Below are 14,424 nucleotides of genomic sequence, written 5' to 3'. Positions count from 1 at the left end.
CATAATTTCATGCAGGCATTGTTTTTGCACATAGGGGGATCAGGGTGCTCCAGGTACTGAGGGGAAAAGGGGGATTGATGGATCCCCTGGCTTAAAGGTGAGGTGTCTGTTGAGAAGATGGTAATTGTAAAAGTAGATGCAGTTGTGTTGTGTTTATGATATAGCTGCATTCAGGTCAGTTTTTCTGGGTAAATGCAGATACTAAGATAATACAGTAATCATGGTCCTCTTCCTTTGGGTGAAAAGGGAGATGTTGGGGATCCAGGACCCCAGGTGAGTGTTTATTGAAGTCTTTCCCCCCATTACATATATCTATTCTCTTTGAACATCTCAGATTCTTGACAGTCATTTCCAACTGTCTCTCCCTCAGGGTTTGCCAGGAGAGAAAGGAGCTACTGGCTTCACAGAAAATCCTGATCTGGCTGCTAGACTCAAAGCACTGCAGGTACATTTTAGTCAGAAAAGTCAAATTCTGTGTGAAGATCCCTCTATTGTCTTTTTGTATTAATATTTCCTTTGTATCCATAGGGGCCTCCAGGTCCTCCTGGAGAGCAAGGGCCAAAAGTGAGTGATATATTTTCACTAAATTGCATTGACATTCAGCAGTTTCCATTGCTGGAATATTACAACATTCATTTCAAATGTATTTGTAACAGGGAGAAATGGGATTACATGGAGCACAAGGACCTGAAGGAAAGCAGGTTGGTTCCTATACAATCGGATTATACTTAAGCCGTCTCAATCAATCCGTGACATTTGGTGACTGTGCTGCATTTACATGCGGGATGGAAACAGAGCTGGCAGCAGCCCAGGACACACGAACTGGAGGGGCATTCATAATTCTTGAAGGGGCCAAGTAATTTTTTTGGAAGGAAGAGAGATCTATATTATATATTCTAGGGTCTCTATATTCTAGCTGAGCTCCCAGCGTGAATTTTATTTTAAATTATGTTTTATTAACAAGGTTCGGGAGGAGCAGGTGCAGATAATTAACCCAATCAGCACAAGTGGAGATCAATCAGTAATCGACTCAGGACAAGATAAATAACAGCAGAACCCACTTGTGTTTCTTGACGGTTTATCAGCATCCCACCTCCACCCCATCTCCTCACTTTTAGTTCCATCTCTAGTTCCATCTACTCTTACCAACGGGGGGAGTACTCTGGGTTCGGGCAGAAATTCCGAGCTCGGAGCCCTCCACCCGGACAACACGCCAAGTACGCATAACCTTTACCATAATAATTATATGTAGATGTGAACTCGTGAATTCCATGCCGGTGCGTCATGCAGCCACACTGAATGACAGATGTATCGCTTTTATTTCGTATTTTACAATTTTGTTAATTATATCATGAACTATGTGATATATGATACGATTGTCAAATATGTGAAAGTGAATGTGTTTTGTCACCTTTATAATGATCATGTTAGTTGATCTATAACACATGATAGCCACAATTCAGAGAATCAGATCTGTCGGATTTACATCAAGTAAATTCATCAATTTCTCCTGAAATATAAAAGTGAACTGGGAGAAGAATAGAGTAAACTTTGGTTCCTCCCTAAGCCAATCTTAACATCCAAATCAGCCGAATAAGTTAGTTAGCTTAATATTAAACAAAATTGTTATTAAAAGCCCATTAAGCTGCAAAAGAGACGCTGCTCCTTAGGCGGCCTCCTACTGCACAAAACTGCATTGAACTGCAAATACAGCAAAGTTAGAATTATCCCATTTTTTTAGAAATAGACTTTGTGCACAGTTGGCATCGTTCCCTCCCAGGTTCACATCAGGAAACTTTCCTTCGTAAAATACGCTACACAGACACGAACATTTGGGGTTGTACTGTTCTAGAACAGTGTTGTAAATAAATCTTAACCATTGATTCCTATATTGTGTCCACTTTCAGAAGGGTATGGAAGTAAAATAATGTCAAATGTTTTTGAAATAAAAAGCCTTGAATTGCACTACTTGACAAAAAATAGGCATTGCATTAACCATGCTTGCATTTTAATGCATTGTATTTTTAGGGCTTGCATTTTTAATGGGCTGAAACTCAACATGGTTGAATATTTAAGCTGTGAATATTTCAATTAAAAACATTTCAAACACATTTTCATTATTAAAAATTCAAAAATCCATATTCACCTTTCATATTTCATTTCCAAAATATTCGAACTGTTTAAAATTACAACCTATAATATTCAACAGGCAATTTTCGCTCCATTTTATTTCGCTTTGCAAATTCGCTTCCACAAATTCAGTGGTTCAAATTCGACAGTAAATTCAACATTGACATCCAGGAACTGCAGGAAAAGCAGTAGATTGCCGAGCATACTCTCCATCTGCTGTTAGTCGACCTCACCAGCAGGGGGTGCAAGCGCTTGTTGTTGACGAAGACATTCATTCATAAAATGGAAATGATTATCTGTGACAGACAGTATATGCGGAAAAGATGATAAACACACAAAAGCTGTGTTTATGTTTCATTCAATAACTTCATTGTTACTTTCCCTGTGTATTCTACATGTCATCACCTTTCTCTACCATGAAAAGGATTATAATCGGTTTCCCTCAATACCTCATACTCAAGGATTCCCTTTCCGTTGGGACAAAACGCTTAACAAATACAGTGATATGAAAGACCAATCTTGCACCTTATTGGGGATGTAGGCTGTAGGCTACTATATAGGCTACAGGCAAGAAGATGGACTCAGATTGTAAACTTTACGCGCAAAGTTTCATGCTGAGCGTTTTGTGATACTGGCATAAAATCAACACTTGATCAATTCATACTAACACTTTCTATTCTATTCTGTCCCCCCCCCCCCCCCTCCTCCTCTCTCTCTCTCTCTCTCTCTCTCTCTCTCTCTCTCTCTCTCTCTCTCTCTATATATATATATATATATATATATATATATAAAGTCCTAAAGTCCTAAAATGCCTACGTGTATGCATTAGCTTAAACTGGGATCATAGCACTTGCATATTGTTGTCCTCCTATTGTTAGTTTAACTGTAAATCGCTTTGGATAAAAGCGTCTGCTAAATGACTAAATGTAAAATGTGCTTGACATTGGACATTCGCACATTTAGGGACCGTCTCTAAAGTTGCATACAACATTGCCATGTACGTTTCTAACTTCAATAGCAAACTTAAATTTATTTGAATAAATATCCAAAAATCCAAAGGGTGCGCATTATGCCTGACACTACATGAACACTTTACAGTTGGTTTTATGACTGTAAGTCGTTCTATTCAAATGCTATTGAAGTTAGAAACGTGTATACCAAAGTCGTATAAACTTCATAGACGGTCCCTAAATGTGCGAATGTCCAACATCAAGCCATCTTTATACCAGTCTATCACTGGGAAACGCTCAGCTGTGCGCGTTATTCTGAGTCCATCTGCTTGCCTGTGAGTTTGAACTTTTACATCAATAGTCCATTAAGCTACGTTAAGCGTTGTACAGGTCCAGCAGGGGAATCCTGAAGTATTGGGGGAAACCCTAATAGCCTGCATGCAGCACATCGCCACAATATAAAGTTAAGGCAACTAAACAACCAAGAGAAATATATGTCAACCTCAAAAATGTAACATTGGATCTGTATATCCGCATCGGGGAATAACATTATGATCTCGTTCACGGTAGAGAAATATGCATGTAGGCTACACATGTAGGTAACCGTGAAGGCACCAAATTTAACAAAAACAGCCGTCATAATAATCACAAATAAACTTACATTGCTGTAAATGAGTTTTATGAATGAATGACTTGCTCTAATTTTGCTGGTCTTCGTAAACAACAAGCGCTTGCACCCCCTGCTGGTGAGATCGACTAACAGCAGATGGAGAGTATGCTCGGCAATCTTCTGCTTTTCCTGCAGTTCCTGGACGTCAATGTTGAATTTACGGTCGAATTTGAACCACTGAATTTGTAGAAGCGAATTTGCCAAGCGAAATAAAATGGACCGAAAATTGCCTGTTGAATATTATAGGTTGTATTTTTAAACAGTTAGAATATTTTGGAAGTTAAATATGAAGGGTGAATATGGATTATTGAATTTTTAATAATGAAAATGTGTTTGAAATGTTTTTAATTGAAATATTCACAGCTTAAATATTCGGCCATGTTGAATTTCAGCCCATAAAAATGCAAGCCCTAAAAATACAATGCATTAAAATGCAAGCATGGTTAATGCAATGCCTATTTTTTTTCCAAGTAGTGCAATTCAACAGGCTTTTTATTTCAAAAACATTTGACATTATTTTACTTCCACAGAAGGGCAAATAAAGTGCTGTTTTTGCTTTCGCATAGAAACACAGCGTCTCCACGACATGGCGGCAACAATACTACTGACAACTGAAGCCACGGCTTCTTTCTTTCTTTGCGTATGCATTTGGGCGGCATTGTGTAATATTTCCATCGAGTGACGTTTGACCTAGGTCTGGAACCTTCTCTTTTAAACAGAATAAATCTTTTAGTGGGAGACTTTGAGCTTTGTAACTTTGCAGATTTTATACTTGTGAAAACAGCTACATAACATGAAAGAAAAGGAAAACATGAAAACGCATCATATGACCCCTTTAATGAACCTAGTATTAGTTTTTGCTGAAGTATCAATAATTAAAATCAATCACGTTCGATGATGGAGGGGGGAAAAATTGAAACTGAGGGGGCAATGCCTCGTGGCGCCGGCCCTGGCTAGGAATGGTGGCTAGCAAACATCTCTTGGGTTAAATTTGATCTTGAAAAGAAAACTGGAAAAAACGAAGACGTGTGTGTGGAGCAAGGGGTGGTTTGTTGTTGACTCACTAAATAACCAATCGGAGGATTTACAGATCACTATGCAAGCGGGAGAAGCCTCATGTTGCGGTCGTCACAATCGCAGATTGCTGCTTTTTTAGCCATTGGGTGTTTTTGACCTACTATACATGACGTGAGAACAGTTAGCTATTTAGGGTTTGTTCATTACTACAATTAACTTTAATTGTAACTTAATGAGAGTATACCAACCAGAAAATTAACGTTTTCACCTTCATTGGGATTGGGGCTGAATACTTAGGGAACCAGGTTACTATGCTCACATCATTGATATAATAAATTAACCGGGCTTCAGTTGTATTGTGCAGATAATTGGTCCGTTCGTGCAAATGGAACACACTTTTGAAACGCGCTGGTGAATGCGCGCACATTACGGTGATTCAATACATAAATACCCATGCCAATTCTCTCAGGATACCTGGAATCAGTGGTACAAGTACTCCAGGCACATCGTTTTACCATTTTTGTTGCATAAACACCATAAAACCGATGAGAGCTTTGGATCTTCTCTATGGCGCTGAAACCTAAAGATGTCTGAGTTCCAGTCCCCGTGCAACTGATACTCAACTGACATTGGCTCATCTGCGTTCACGGGGAGGGGCTTACTGATAGGTCAATTGCATCATCAGGTTTGGCGCTCTTATTGGTTTTTGATTTGACGGTTGTGGTAGGAGAAGACACGCTACAGGACTGTGCGTCAAATCTTCTGACTGCCAGTATTTCATCTGAGGTCAAATTTGATTACGATGGTCATTAACCAGCCGTTCGCCGAACATGTCAAACTAACGATCAAAGACTTCCGATTTTTTGAGGTCTATAATCTTTTTGGGTTCACAAAATTTGTCTCAAGCCGTGCAAGTATACTATTATACAGCTTGGCTGTTATTTTTAATATCATGATGAAGTGCAAGTTACTGCCTGTTGAAAGTTCCAAGAGTTTTGAAGCTCAATTAATGAAGATTAACTTGCCCTCGCCAGTGATTTGTGCCTTGATATATAGGCCTCCTGGGTATAATAAGAATTTTCTTGGTTTTTATCTGTGGTTGTTCCATCTGCTGACAGGATTTTTATTATGGGTAATTTTAATATTCATGTTTGTTGTCCTGGTAAACCCATGACTAAAGAATTTTTTAATTTAGTTGATTAATTTAACTTAGCCCAATGTGTCTCTGGACCAACACAGGATCATGGGCACACACCTGACTTGGTGTTTTCTTAACGATAGAAAATATGTGTTGAAGAAATAGCCATCTCGGACCATATGCCTATTAGGTTTAATTTTACTTCTGCAACAAATGGACTCTGTTATCAGCCACCTTCATTCTTGTCCAGGGTTATCACTACTTCTACACCTAGTGCGTTCTCAACTGCTTTTACTGAATAAGCCCTTCATACTGAGCCTACAGCATTGTCCGTTGTGGGACCTGATGAATTGGTAAATTCTTTTAATCATGTTTGCTCTGAGATCTTGGATAATGTTTCGCCTTTTAAAATGAGATGTCAAAAAGTTAAAAAACAACGTGGCTAAATGATGTAACACGGGATCGGAGGCTGGTTTGTCGGCATGCAGAGCTAAGTGGCTGAAAGATAAATTGCAAGTATCTTATGATATTCTTTGAGAATCTCTATTAAACTATCAAAACGCTGTTAGAGCGGCTAGATCTTCATATTTTCGCGAATTATATCACTTAATGCAAATAACCCAAAGGTATTATTTTCAACCATAGATAATGTACTGAGTCCGTCTATGAATTCTTTTCCTACCCCTTCAAAGGATCTGTGTGAGAGTTTAAAAAAATATATATTGATAAGGTTGCTCTTATTTGGTCGAATATTGTGCCTGTAGGCAATGTTGTAGTCAATATAAGTAAATTTGAATCGATTACATTAGCTCAGTTGGAAAAGATAATAATGCATTTAAAACCGACTACCTGTCACGTTCGTGTCTGCTTTGATCTTCTGTTTTCATTCTTAGTCACGCCTTTTGTTTTCCGTCACTCATTGGTTTCCATGCCTACCGTCATTAGTTCATCTTCATCACCTGTGTCCTGTTAATCACCTTCATCTGTATCACCTGGTTATATCTTCATCAGTGTCTGTATTTAGTTTGTTCAATTCAGTCAGTCTTTGTCGGTTGTTAGTCTTATTTAGATGTGTTTTGTGTGCGTGTTCCTGCCCGTCATCCTGCCTGCACCTGTGAATCTTATATTAGTAAACTGTTTGTATTGGAGCCTTTTGACTTTGCGTCCTTCTTCAACCCGCACAACACCATGACACTCACTCTATGCGATTGTTTAAAGAGGTTGTAGACACTATTGGTCCCAGTATATTATTGATTATCAATAGTAGTTTATTTTATGGTATTTCTATTATTATTTTATGGTATATATTTAACTGTACCATCAGGGTTTAAGCATCCTGTTTTTGAGCCCGTCTTTAAAAAAAATTATTTGGATTCACAGGATTTTAAAAAATGCAGACCTATTTCGAAATTGCCTTTTATGAATAAGATCTTAGAGAAAGTTGTCTATGGTCAACTTACCGACTTTTTAATTGTAAATAACATAATGGATATTTTTCAGTCTGCAAAAATCAGCATTACTAAAGGTTACAAATCATATTTTGTTAAGTATTGACTCTGGGAAAAGTGTTGCCTTAATGATGTTAGATTTAAGTGCAGCCTTTGATACTCTAGAATCACGCAATTTTAATAGAATGCCTCAGAGATTATGTAGGGATCAATGGCGTAGCCCTTAAGTGGCTTTCCTCTCATTTGCATGACAGGACATGCTCTGATAAAATTGGGAATTATGTCTCTGCATCTGCGACTATTTCTTGGGGGGTTCCTCAGGGATCAATCCTCTGTCTGACTCTGTTGTCATTATACATGTTACCCTTGGGGTCCATTTTTAAGCAGCATAATATTAATTACCACTTGTATGCCGATGATTTACAACTGTACTTTCCTTTGGAGTGATATGGCTGTACATATTTTATTAATTTTTATAAGTGCTTGACTGAGGTAAAGGGATCGCTAGCAAATAATTTGACAGTGTATTATGTTTGGGAACAAGGAGCTTTGGAATGGTCTGGCTGGAAATTATGGACTATTGTCCAACAATATGCATGGTTATGTGAAGAACCTTGGAGTATTTTTCGATTCTGAAATACGCTTTGATCGTCAAGTTAACAGCATTGTGAAATCATCTTTTTTTCATTTGAGAAAATTGTCTAAACTGAAACCCATCCTTTCATACAAGGACTTGGAGATTGTTTTGCATGCCTTTGTTTCAACCTGGTTAGACTATTGTAATGCTCTTTATCTAGGCATAAGTTAATCACTGGTTACTCATCTTCAGTGTGTGCAAAATGCTGCAGCGAGATTCTTAACAAATACCAGAAAACGGGATCACATAACACCTGTATTGATATCCTTTCACTGGCTACCTGTTAAATACAGAATACAATACAAGGTGTTAATGTTTGTTTAAACATTGTTTGTTTTAAGCATTGCATGATCGAGCTCCTGAGTATTAAATGTTAATCCCTTATCAGTCTCAACGCTCCTCTCAGAGCATGCTCCTAACCGTCCCTCGGTTTCGCTTGAGGCGTAGTGGAAATCGTGCCTTTTCTGTTGTGGCTCCTGCCCTTTGGAATGTGTTGCCATTATCTTTAAAATCCTCGTCAAGCATGTATATATTTAAAAAGGACTTGAAGACTTATTTATTTTATCAAGCTTTTGGTTTTTGATTAGATCTGAGAACTGTGAGTGATTTGTTGTTTGATTTTCTTGGTGTCATGTTTTGATGTTATTTTATGTTTCTATGTATTTTAGAGTTATTTACTACTTATGGACAGCACTTTGGTCCATTTTAATGGTTTTGAAAGTGCTTTATAAATAAAAATTGAGTTGAGTTGATACTACATTATATAGTGTGATGTCTCATCCAGGGCCATAAGGGAGAGAGAGGTGATGCAGGAGAGCCTGGAGCAGCAGGAGCAAAAGGGGAAAAGGGGGATATTGGGCTAACAGGGCTTTCGGTGAGTATTTACAACATATAGCATGTGATGTTTACTGAGGTTTACTGCAAGGATTATGTTATTGTATCATGGTATTTTAGGGGGCAGCAGGGCAAAAAGGAGATAAAGGAGACTCTAGGCTTGAGGACAATTTGGTGAGTTTAACGCACACTCTACATATTAAAATATGAAGGACCTAATCCAGATCTATCTTAACTGGACTGATCTTGATAACTCTCTTGTAGGACCAGATTATCTCTTTGCCTGGCCCACCAGGGCCTCCTGGACCCCCTGGGCATGCCGTAAGGAATACAGTTTACAACTAGTTCAGAAACTTTTTGTTAAGGAAAGCTAAGAAGACTAACCATTTTTTCTTCCAGGGATATCATGGATTGCCTGGACCCAAGGTGAGACAGTGAAGTATTGTTGTAAAGGAATGACCCATTCTGGTGCATTTTGTGGTCATGGCAAATAAAATGTTTAAAATGTAACACAGGGAGAGCCTGGTGAGGCAGTCAAAGGAGAAAAGGGAGATGCGGGAGAGAAAGGTCCATCTGGGCAACGGGTAATTTTTGTTACAAAACCAATATGCAGAAACCATTCCAATACTTGTATAGATGTGAAAAGCCTGGACAGATACAATTCTGCTTGTTGTGCACAGGGTCCTCAAGGCTTTCAAGGGTCTAATGGCTTAGTAGGCCTGCCAGGTGCAAAAGGTGAAAAGGTCAGTGTTTGTACACCTTAAAAAGACAAGACAAAAAGTCTGAAAATAACACAAAGTTCCGTCATGAAACTGTAGATGGAGCAGCCTTTGACTCAACCTTTGACTCAACCTGCTCGTAATCACATCATTCTCTATAGGGCACAGCTGATTGGTTCCTGCTGTATCATGCTCAACCTTCAAATACCTGGCTATCATTTGCCTTAGTAGTGCAGAGCGCTTTCAGAAACCCTCCACCTTCCCCAGCTCCACCTGTATAGATCTGCTACAGGTCTTACTTGCTCACAGCAGTGTCATGTATTAGCAGTAACAAGTCCCGTACTTGCTCTCCAGTAGCAGCAAAATCCTACAGCAGCAGCAATAAAACCAGAAGCAGCAGCAGCGAAGCAGATCTATTCCGCCAAGACCAAACACATCAACATTGTCATACCCATTACCGTGCCAAACACTTTGAGAGTTGTCATGATAGAACTAGGCCTACATATAACACTAATTCTTCTCTCATTGTGGTTTGTTTTCAAGGGAAAACAAGGTGAACCAGGATTAGATGTAAGTGATTATTGTGCTATTGGTTATAAACTCGAGTATATTAAGTTATTACTTACTGAACATGGCTCTCCTGTGACAAGGGTTTCCCAGGGCTTCAAGGAGAAAAGGGGGAGAGAGGAGACAGGGGAGAGAAGGTTAGAGAAACAAATACTTTATTTTCAATAATTACTGTTTGTATGTGGGTAATACTGTATATATGGTATATTGTTATAAAATCAAATCTCAAGTCATGTGTATTCTGTTCGAGTACAATCTGACAGAGCAAACAATTCTTAATGTCTCCATTCAGGGTGAGAGAGGCTCAATAGGAAAGAAAGGTCTGAAAGGACAGAAGGGAGAGCAGGGACCTCCAGGGCTTGATCAGCCTTGTCCTGTGGTATGTAATGAAACTATGTTATTGTTGTTTGGAAAAAATAAAATGCAGTGCTATTTTCTGTCCCTTTTATGCATGTGAATGGCAAATTCAGGTCTGTGTGAATGAGTTTACAACAGCTAGCATTTGACATGAGTGGGTTTTACAGACAGGACACCAATGGGGTTTGAGTACATGGTGGGGAGGCAAGGGTTCCATCAGATGCCCCCTGCCCTTTGGTACAGTATTTTTAATATTGTGTTTGTGCTCACATCATTTGATGTTTTATCCTGGTGCTGTGGGTTCCCCTGTCTACAACCATGAGATCTTATTCAGGTGGCTTGGCATAGAACAGAGCTTCTGAACTACTTTATCACAAGTTATCTTATAGTCTCTCAATTTGCAAAGCAAAGTTTTGCCCCATGTACAGAATAAAATTCTAATTAGGGACATGCAAAACTGCACATTTTCAAAATCAACAACTATGTGGAGTATTTAAACATCTAGTCAGTGCCAAGGAAGAATCTTTTCAACCAGACACGGATTGTGTAAGAAAGTTCTCAAAAAATGACTAAGTAAAATTACCTTACTTTCACCAATGTTAACACTTTGTCCTAAATATGAAAAATAAAGCTAAAATAAACATTTTTAAAGATTAATTGGATTTAACAACCTCACTAATTACAGGTTCATGGACAACTAGTTGACCATCCTATCTGATCCCTAACTCCAGTGTTAGTGTTCATATCATACCTATGCCTTGCCCTGTAAAAATATAGATCACATGAGAGAAATAACTGCACCCACCTGGGTTTAAGATTTTGTCCATCTGAGCTATAGTGATGATGTGAGCAAGAGCATGCTGCTTTTCACTTTCAGATTTAATGCCAAAGGTGTTCCTCTGTGTGGTAGTGTGCTTCCTTTAGTCTCACATAGTCATTGGTGGCAGGCTTCATATGTGATTCGCCATTCCTTCCCGCCCCATCAGTAAGAACTTTGAAACAAATCATTGATTTCCTTCTCTTCTTTATTGACAGGGGCGAGATGGACTGCCCATACCAGGATGCTGGCATAAGGTATAATTATATAAGTCATCCGGGGAAACAATGAGTCCTGCTAGTTTTCCCAACATCCTTGTCATAAAAATGAGGACTGCTTCTTGTGTGTGTTTCCTAACAGTTTTCTCCTATTGCTTTCTTGCAGTAATGACTAACCTGGAGAATGGAATTTGTACATATTGATATATATTTTGCAAGTAACGTTTGCCTTTTTTCTCCCATTTTTTTTAGTAATCTCTTTTTTAATAAATTGGGTTTTCATACAGGAGCCCCTGCAAAATTAAATGTCTGTATCGCTGCATTAACAAAAGAGGGGGTTCTCCACTGCCACAATAACAAGTGTAGAAAAGCAACGAAGAGAGTATTATAGGTGCTGAGACTGTACTGATATTGAGAAGAGACATGAACTCAATGCTTGTGGATGCCAAGAGAATGCTGCTGATGTCCTTAAGGAGAGAATGGGTCTTAAACCAATATAACCCTGAACTTTCTAACAGACTGACCAATGTATCTACTTATATGACTTCAAATTATGTTTTTCACTGGCTGTCTTGCATTTCTGGGTGCCATTTGAACCAACCCCATGCATTCTTCATTAAATATTTGCTTGAAAGGAAGAGGCTTCAGAATCAAGGCAGGTTGGCAAGGACAAGCAATCGTCTACGGCCTAAAGGACACTGAATGGGCTAAATGGAGTGAGAATGCTTTCCCAAAGTTCAACTGGATGTTTCAAATGAAAGGGCTCGTCTGTTCTACAGAGAGGAACGTAATGTGGATATTGCACTGGATTTGTACTGGTGTACATATGGACAAATCTGTACTCAGGAAACTCTTTTCACTTGGTCAATAGGAAACCGCATACTATCTTTTGTTCCATTGCTCACTAAAATACAGTGGAGTGGTGGGGGGAAAAGTATAATAACTGATATCATGTCAAAGTCTTGTCTGTTTATAAGAAGCCTCACTGAATAAAACTACTTTCAGTCTTTTATTCATTGTTTTAGTGAGGGGTTGTTTGCATCCTCAATGAGCATTATATAAAGTTTGTGTAAATAAAATTGATAATTTTTACATTTAAAGGCTAGGATGACTTATTGTGTGAATAACATTTTACTGTGTATTGATTTGTGATCAGTTGTTTTTCCCTAATTCTGTTTTTGGGGGCCAACCCCTTAGGCTTAGGTGACTCTTTTAAGGGAGAATTTTTTTTTATTTGAGGGGAAATTAAAAGGAAATAAGGTAGAAGCCAGGGATTGTTGTAATTTTTTTTACATTTCTGTCTGTATCTTGAAGTTCTTTGTAAGCCACTGCTTTCAAAATGTGTTTCAAACTAGTTACAAGTGTCTGCTATTAAATGACAGCGGTTATCTTTTCAAAACAAACAGAAAATGCATAGTTTAGTTTTTAAACACGAGAAGTGAAATGTTACAATTCACCCCAAAGTCCGGGTAAGTTGTAACATAGCCTACCCTAGGATATAAATTATATAAAATGAGCAAATGTGCACCCGCTTTAACAATTGAACAATATTTTTAAGTTTCATTAGCATCATAATAATGAAACTGAATAACGTGTCTTTTCATGTTTTTCACTGGCACCACTATAAATCTAACTTTATCCTCTATTATCTTTAATACTGTTTATCCTACTTACCTCACGTGGACACAGTCCATAAAATGCCTCAGCTTTCCTTATCAAATATTCTGTAAGTTTATTTTTCTTGTTCATCAGTGAAGACCTTATTTTTACTGTGGTAGCCTTCATTCGGAAGTTCTCTTCTAAAAACTACCTCCTTTTGCAAAATCTGTACATGGTTACATAGCAAATGCCAAACAATTTAACCAGTAACCAGACAGTTGATGTAGTAAAAAAAATACTATGGAAGTCAAAGGGGTCCATCAACTGTATGGTTACCGACATTCTTCAAAATATTTTCTTTTGTGTTCAGCAGAAGAAAGAAATTCATACATGTTTGAAACAACTTGAGGGTGAGTAAATTATGACAGAATTTTCTTTTTTAAGTTAACTGTTCCTTTAACTTGTGCTTTTGCTTTCTTCATGATGATTGGCGTAACATGAGATGAGATGGAAGAAATAATACCACGTATTTATCACAATCTTGACGGTAGATGTAGGATCCACAGCTAGATCAATGAGTATAGCAGCCCTATGTTTACAATGACCATCATTTTAAGTGTCATAAAATTCAGAAATTATCGTACATTATGGGATTTTTTTCATTATTGATCATACATCGTACAGAGGTCAAAAATATCATACAAATACGATAATTATCGTACATCTGGCCACACTGGTCTCTTATGTGCATTTGAAAAAGCAACATGCATCAAAAAAAATCCATACTTGAGAAGCATTTATGAACCTCTTGTCCAACAAAATTCATTTAATAAATCAAAGCGTTTCAATCTTCTGTTTATTCAGCTGCAGCGATGGTATGATGTCCATATGGATTTCCTGGAATGACGTTATCTAGGCTACTTCTAAAATAATCGCAGCACTTGCCAAATCAAGTTTCATTTCGATTAAATGTGTAGCCCTATTTATTTTTAAAATATGAATAAAAATAAGGATAAATTACACATATATTATATATCGGGCATCGGCCACCCTGCTCACCCGGCCATCAAAAAACAAATATCGGTTGACCACTAATTAATTATTAGGGATGCAACGGATCAGTTCGGCACGCATGTGATTATCGGATTCATTAACTGCTACGTTTAACCAACATAGAGTGAAAGTTTTGGATGTGTTTGGACATGTTTTGTCTTAACAATTTACAGATTCAGGTTGAAATCGGGACAAAGCGAGAGAGAGACATGTTTCAGACAATGGTTAACACAATTGATTCCTCTTTCGCGTTTAGGCCTACTTGTGGTT

General features: G+C 38.1%; 1 protein-coding gene across 2 annotated transcripts in view; it reads left to right on the top strand.

The window, feature by feature from the left end:
• Positions 1–12,602, top strand: part of col23a1b (collagen type XXIII alpha 1 chain b) — a 108,661-nt gene extending 96,059 nt beyond the window's left edge. For both annotated transcript variants that reach the window (XM_077195172.1, XM_077195164.1), the window contains 16 exons: positions 35–97; positions 247–273; positions 371–445; positions 529–564; positions 657–701; positions 8,775–8,864; positions 8,945–8,998; positions 9,089–9,145; positions 9,224–9,250; positions 9,340–9,408; positions 9,505–9,567; positions 10,087–10,113; positions 10,194–10,247; positions 10,403–10,489; positions 11,503–11,541; positions 11,669–12,602. In XM_077195172.1, coding sequence (XP_077051287.1) covers positions 35–97; positions 247–273; positions 371–445; positions 529–564; positions 657–701; positions 8,775–8,864; positions 8,945–8,998; positions 9,089–9,145; positions 9,224–9,250; positions 9,340–9,408; positions 9,505–9,567; positions 10,087–10,113; positions 10,194–10,247; positions 10,403–10,489; positions 11,503–11,541; positions 11,669–11,671 — 816 coding nt within the window. In that variant the 3' untranslated portion in view covers positions 11,672–12,602. The remainder of the gene's footprint in view (positions 1–34; positions 98–246; positions 274–370; positions 446–528; positions 565–656; positions 702–8,774; positions 8,865–8,944; positions 8,999–9,088; positions 9,146–9,223; positions 9,251–9,339; positions 9,409–9,504; positions 9,568–10,086; positions 10,114–10,193; positions 10,248–10,402; positions 10,490–11,502; positions 11,542–11,668) is intronic.
• The last annotated feature ends 1,822 nt before the right edge of the window (positions 12,603–14,424 follow it).

Source organism: Siphateles boraxobius, unplaced genomic scaffold (assembly GCF_051911475.1).
Source record: "Siphateles boraxobius isolate OS27281-9 unplaced genomic scaffold, OSU_SipBor_1 11, whole genome shotgun sequence".
Classification (NCBI taxonomy): Eukaryota; Metazoa; Chordata; class Actinopteri; order Cypriniformes; family Leuciscidae; genus Siphateles; species Siphateles boraxobius.
Note: the sequence above shows the minus strand (reverse complement) of the source record. Positions and strands in the feature narration are given on the sequence as shown.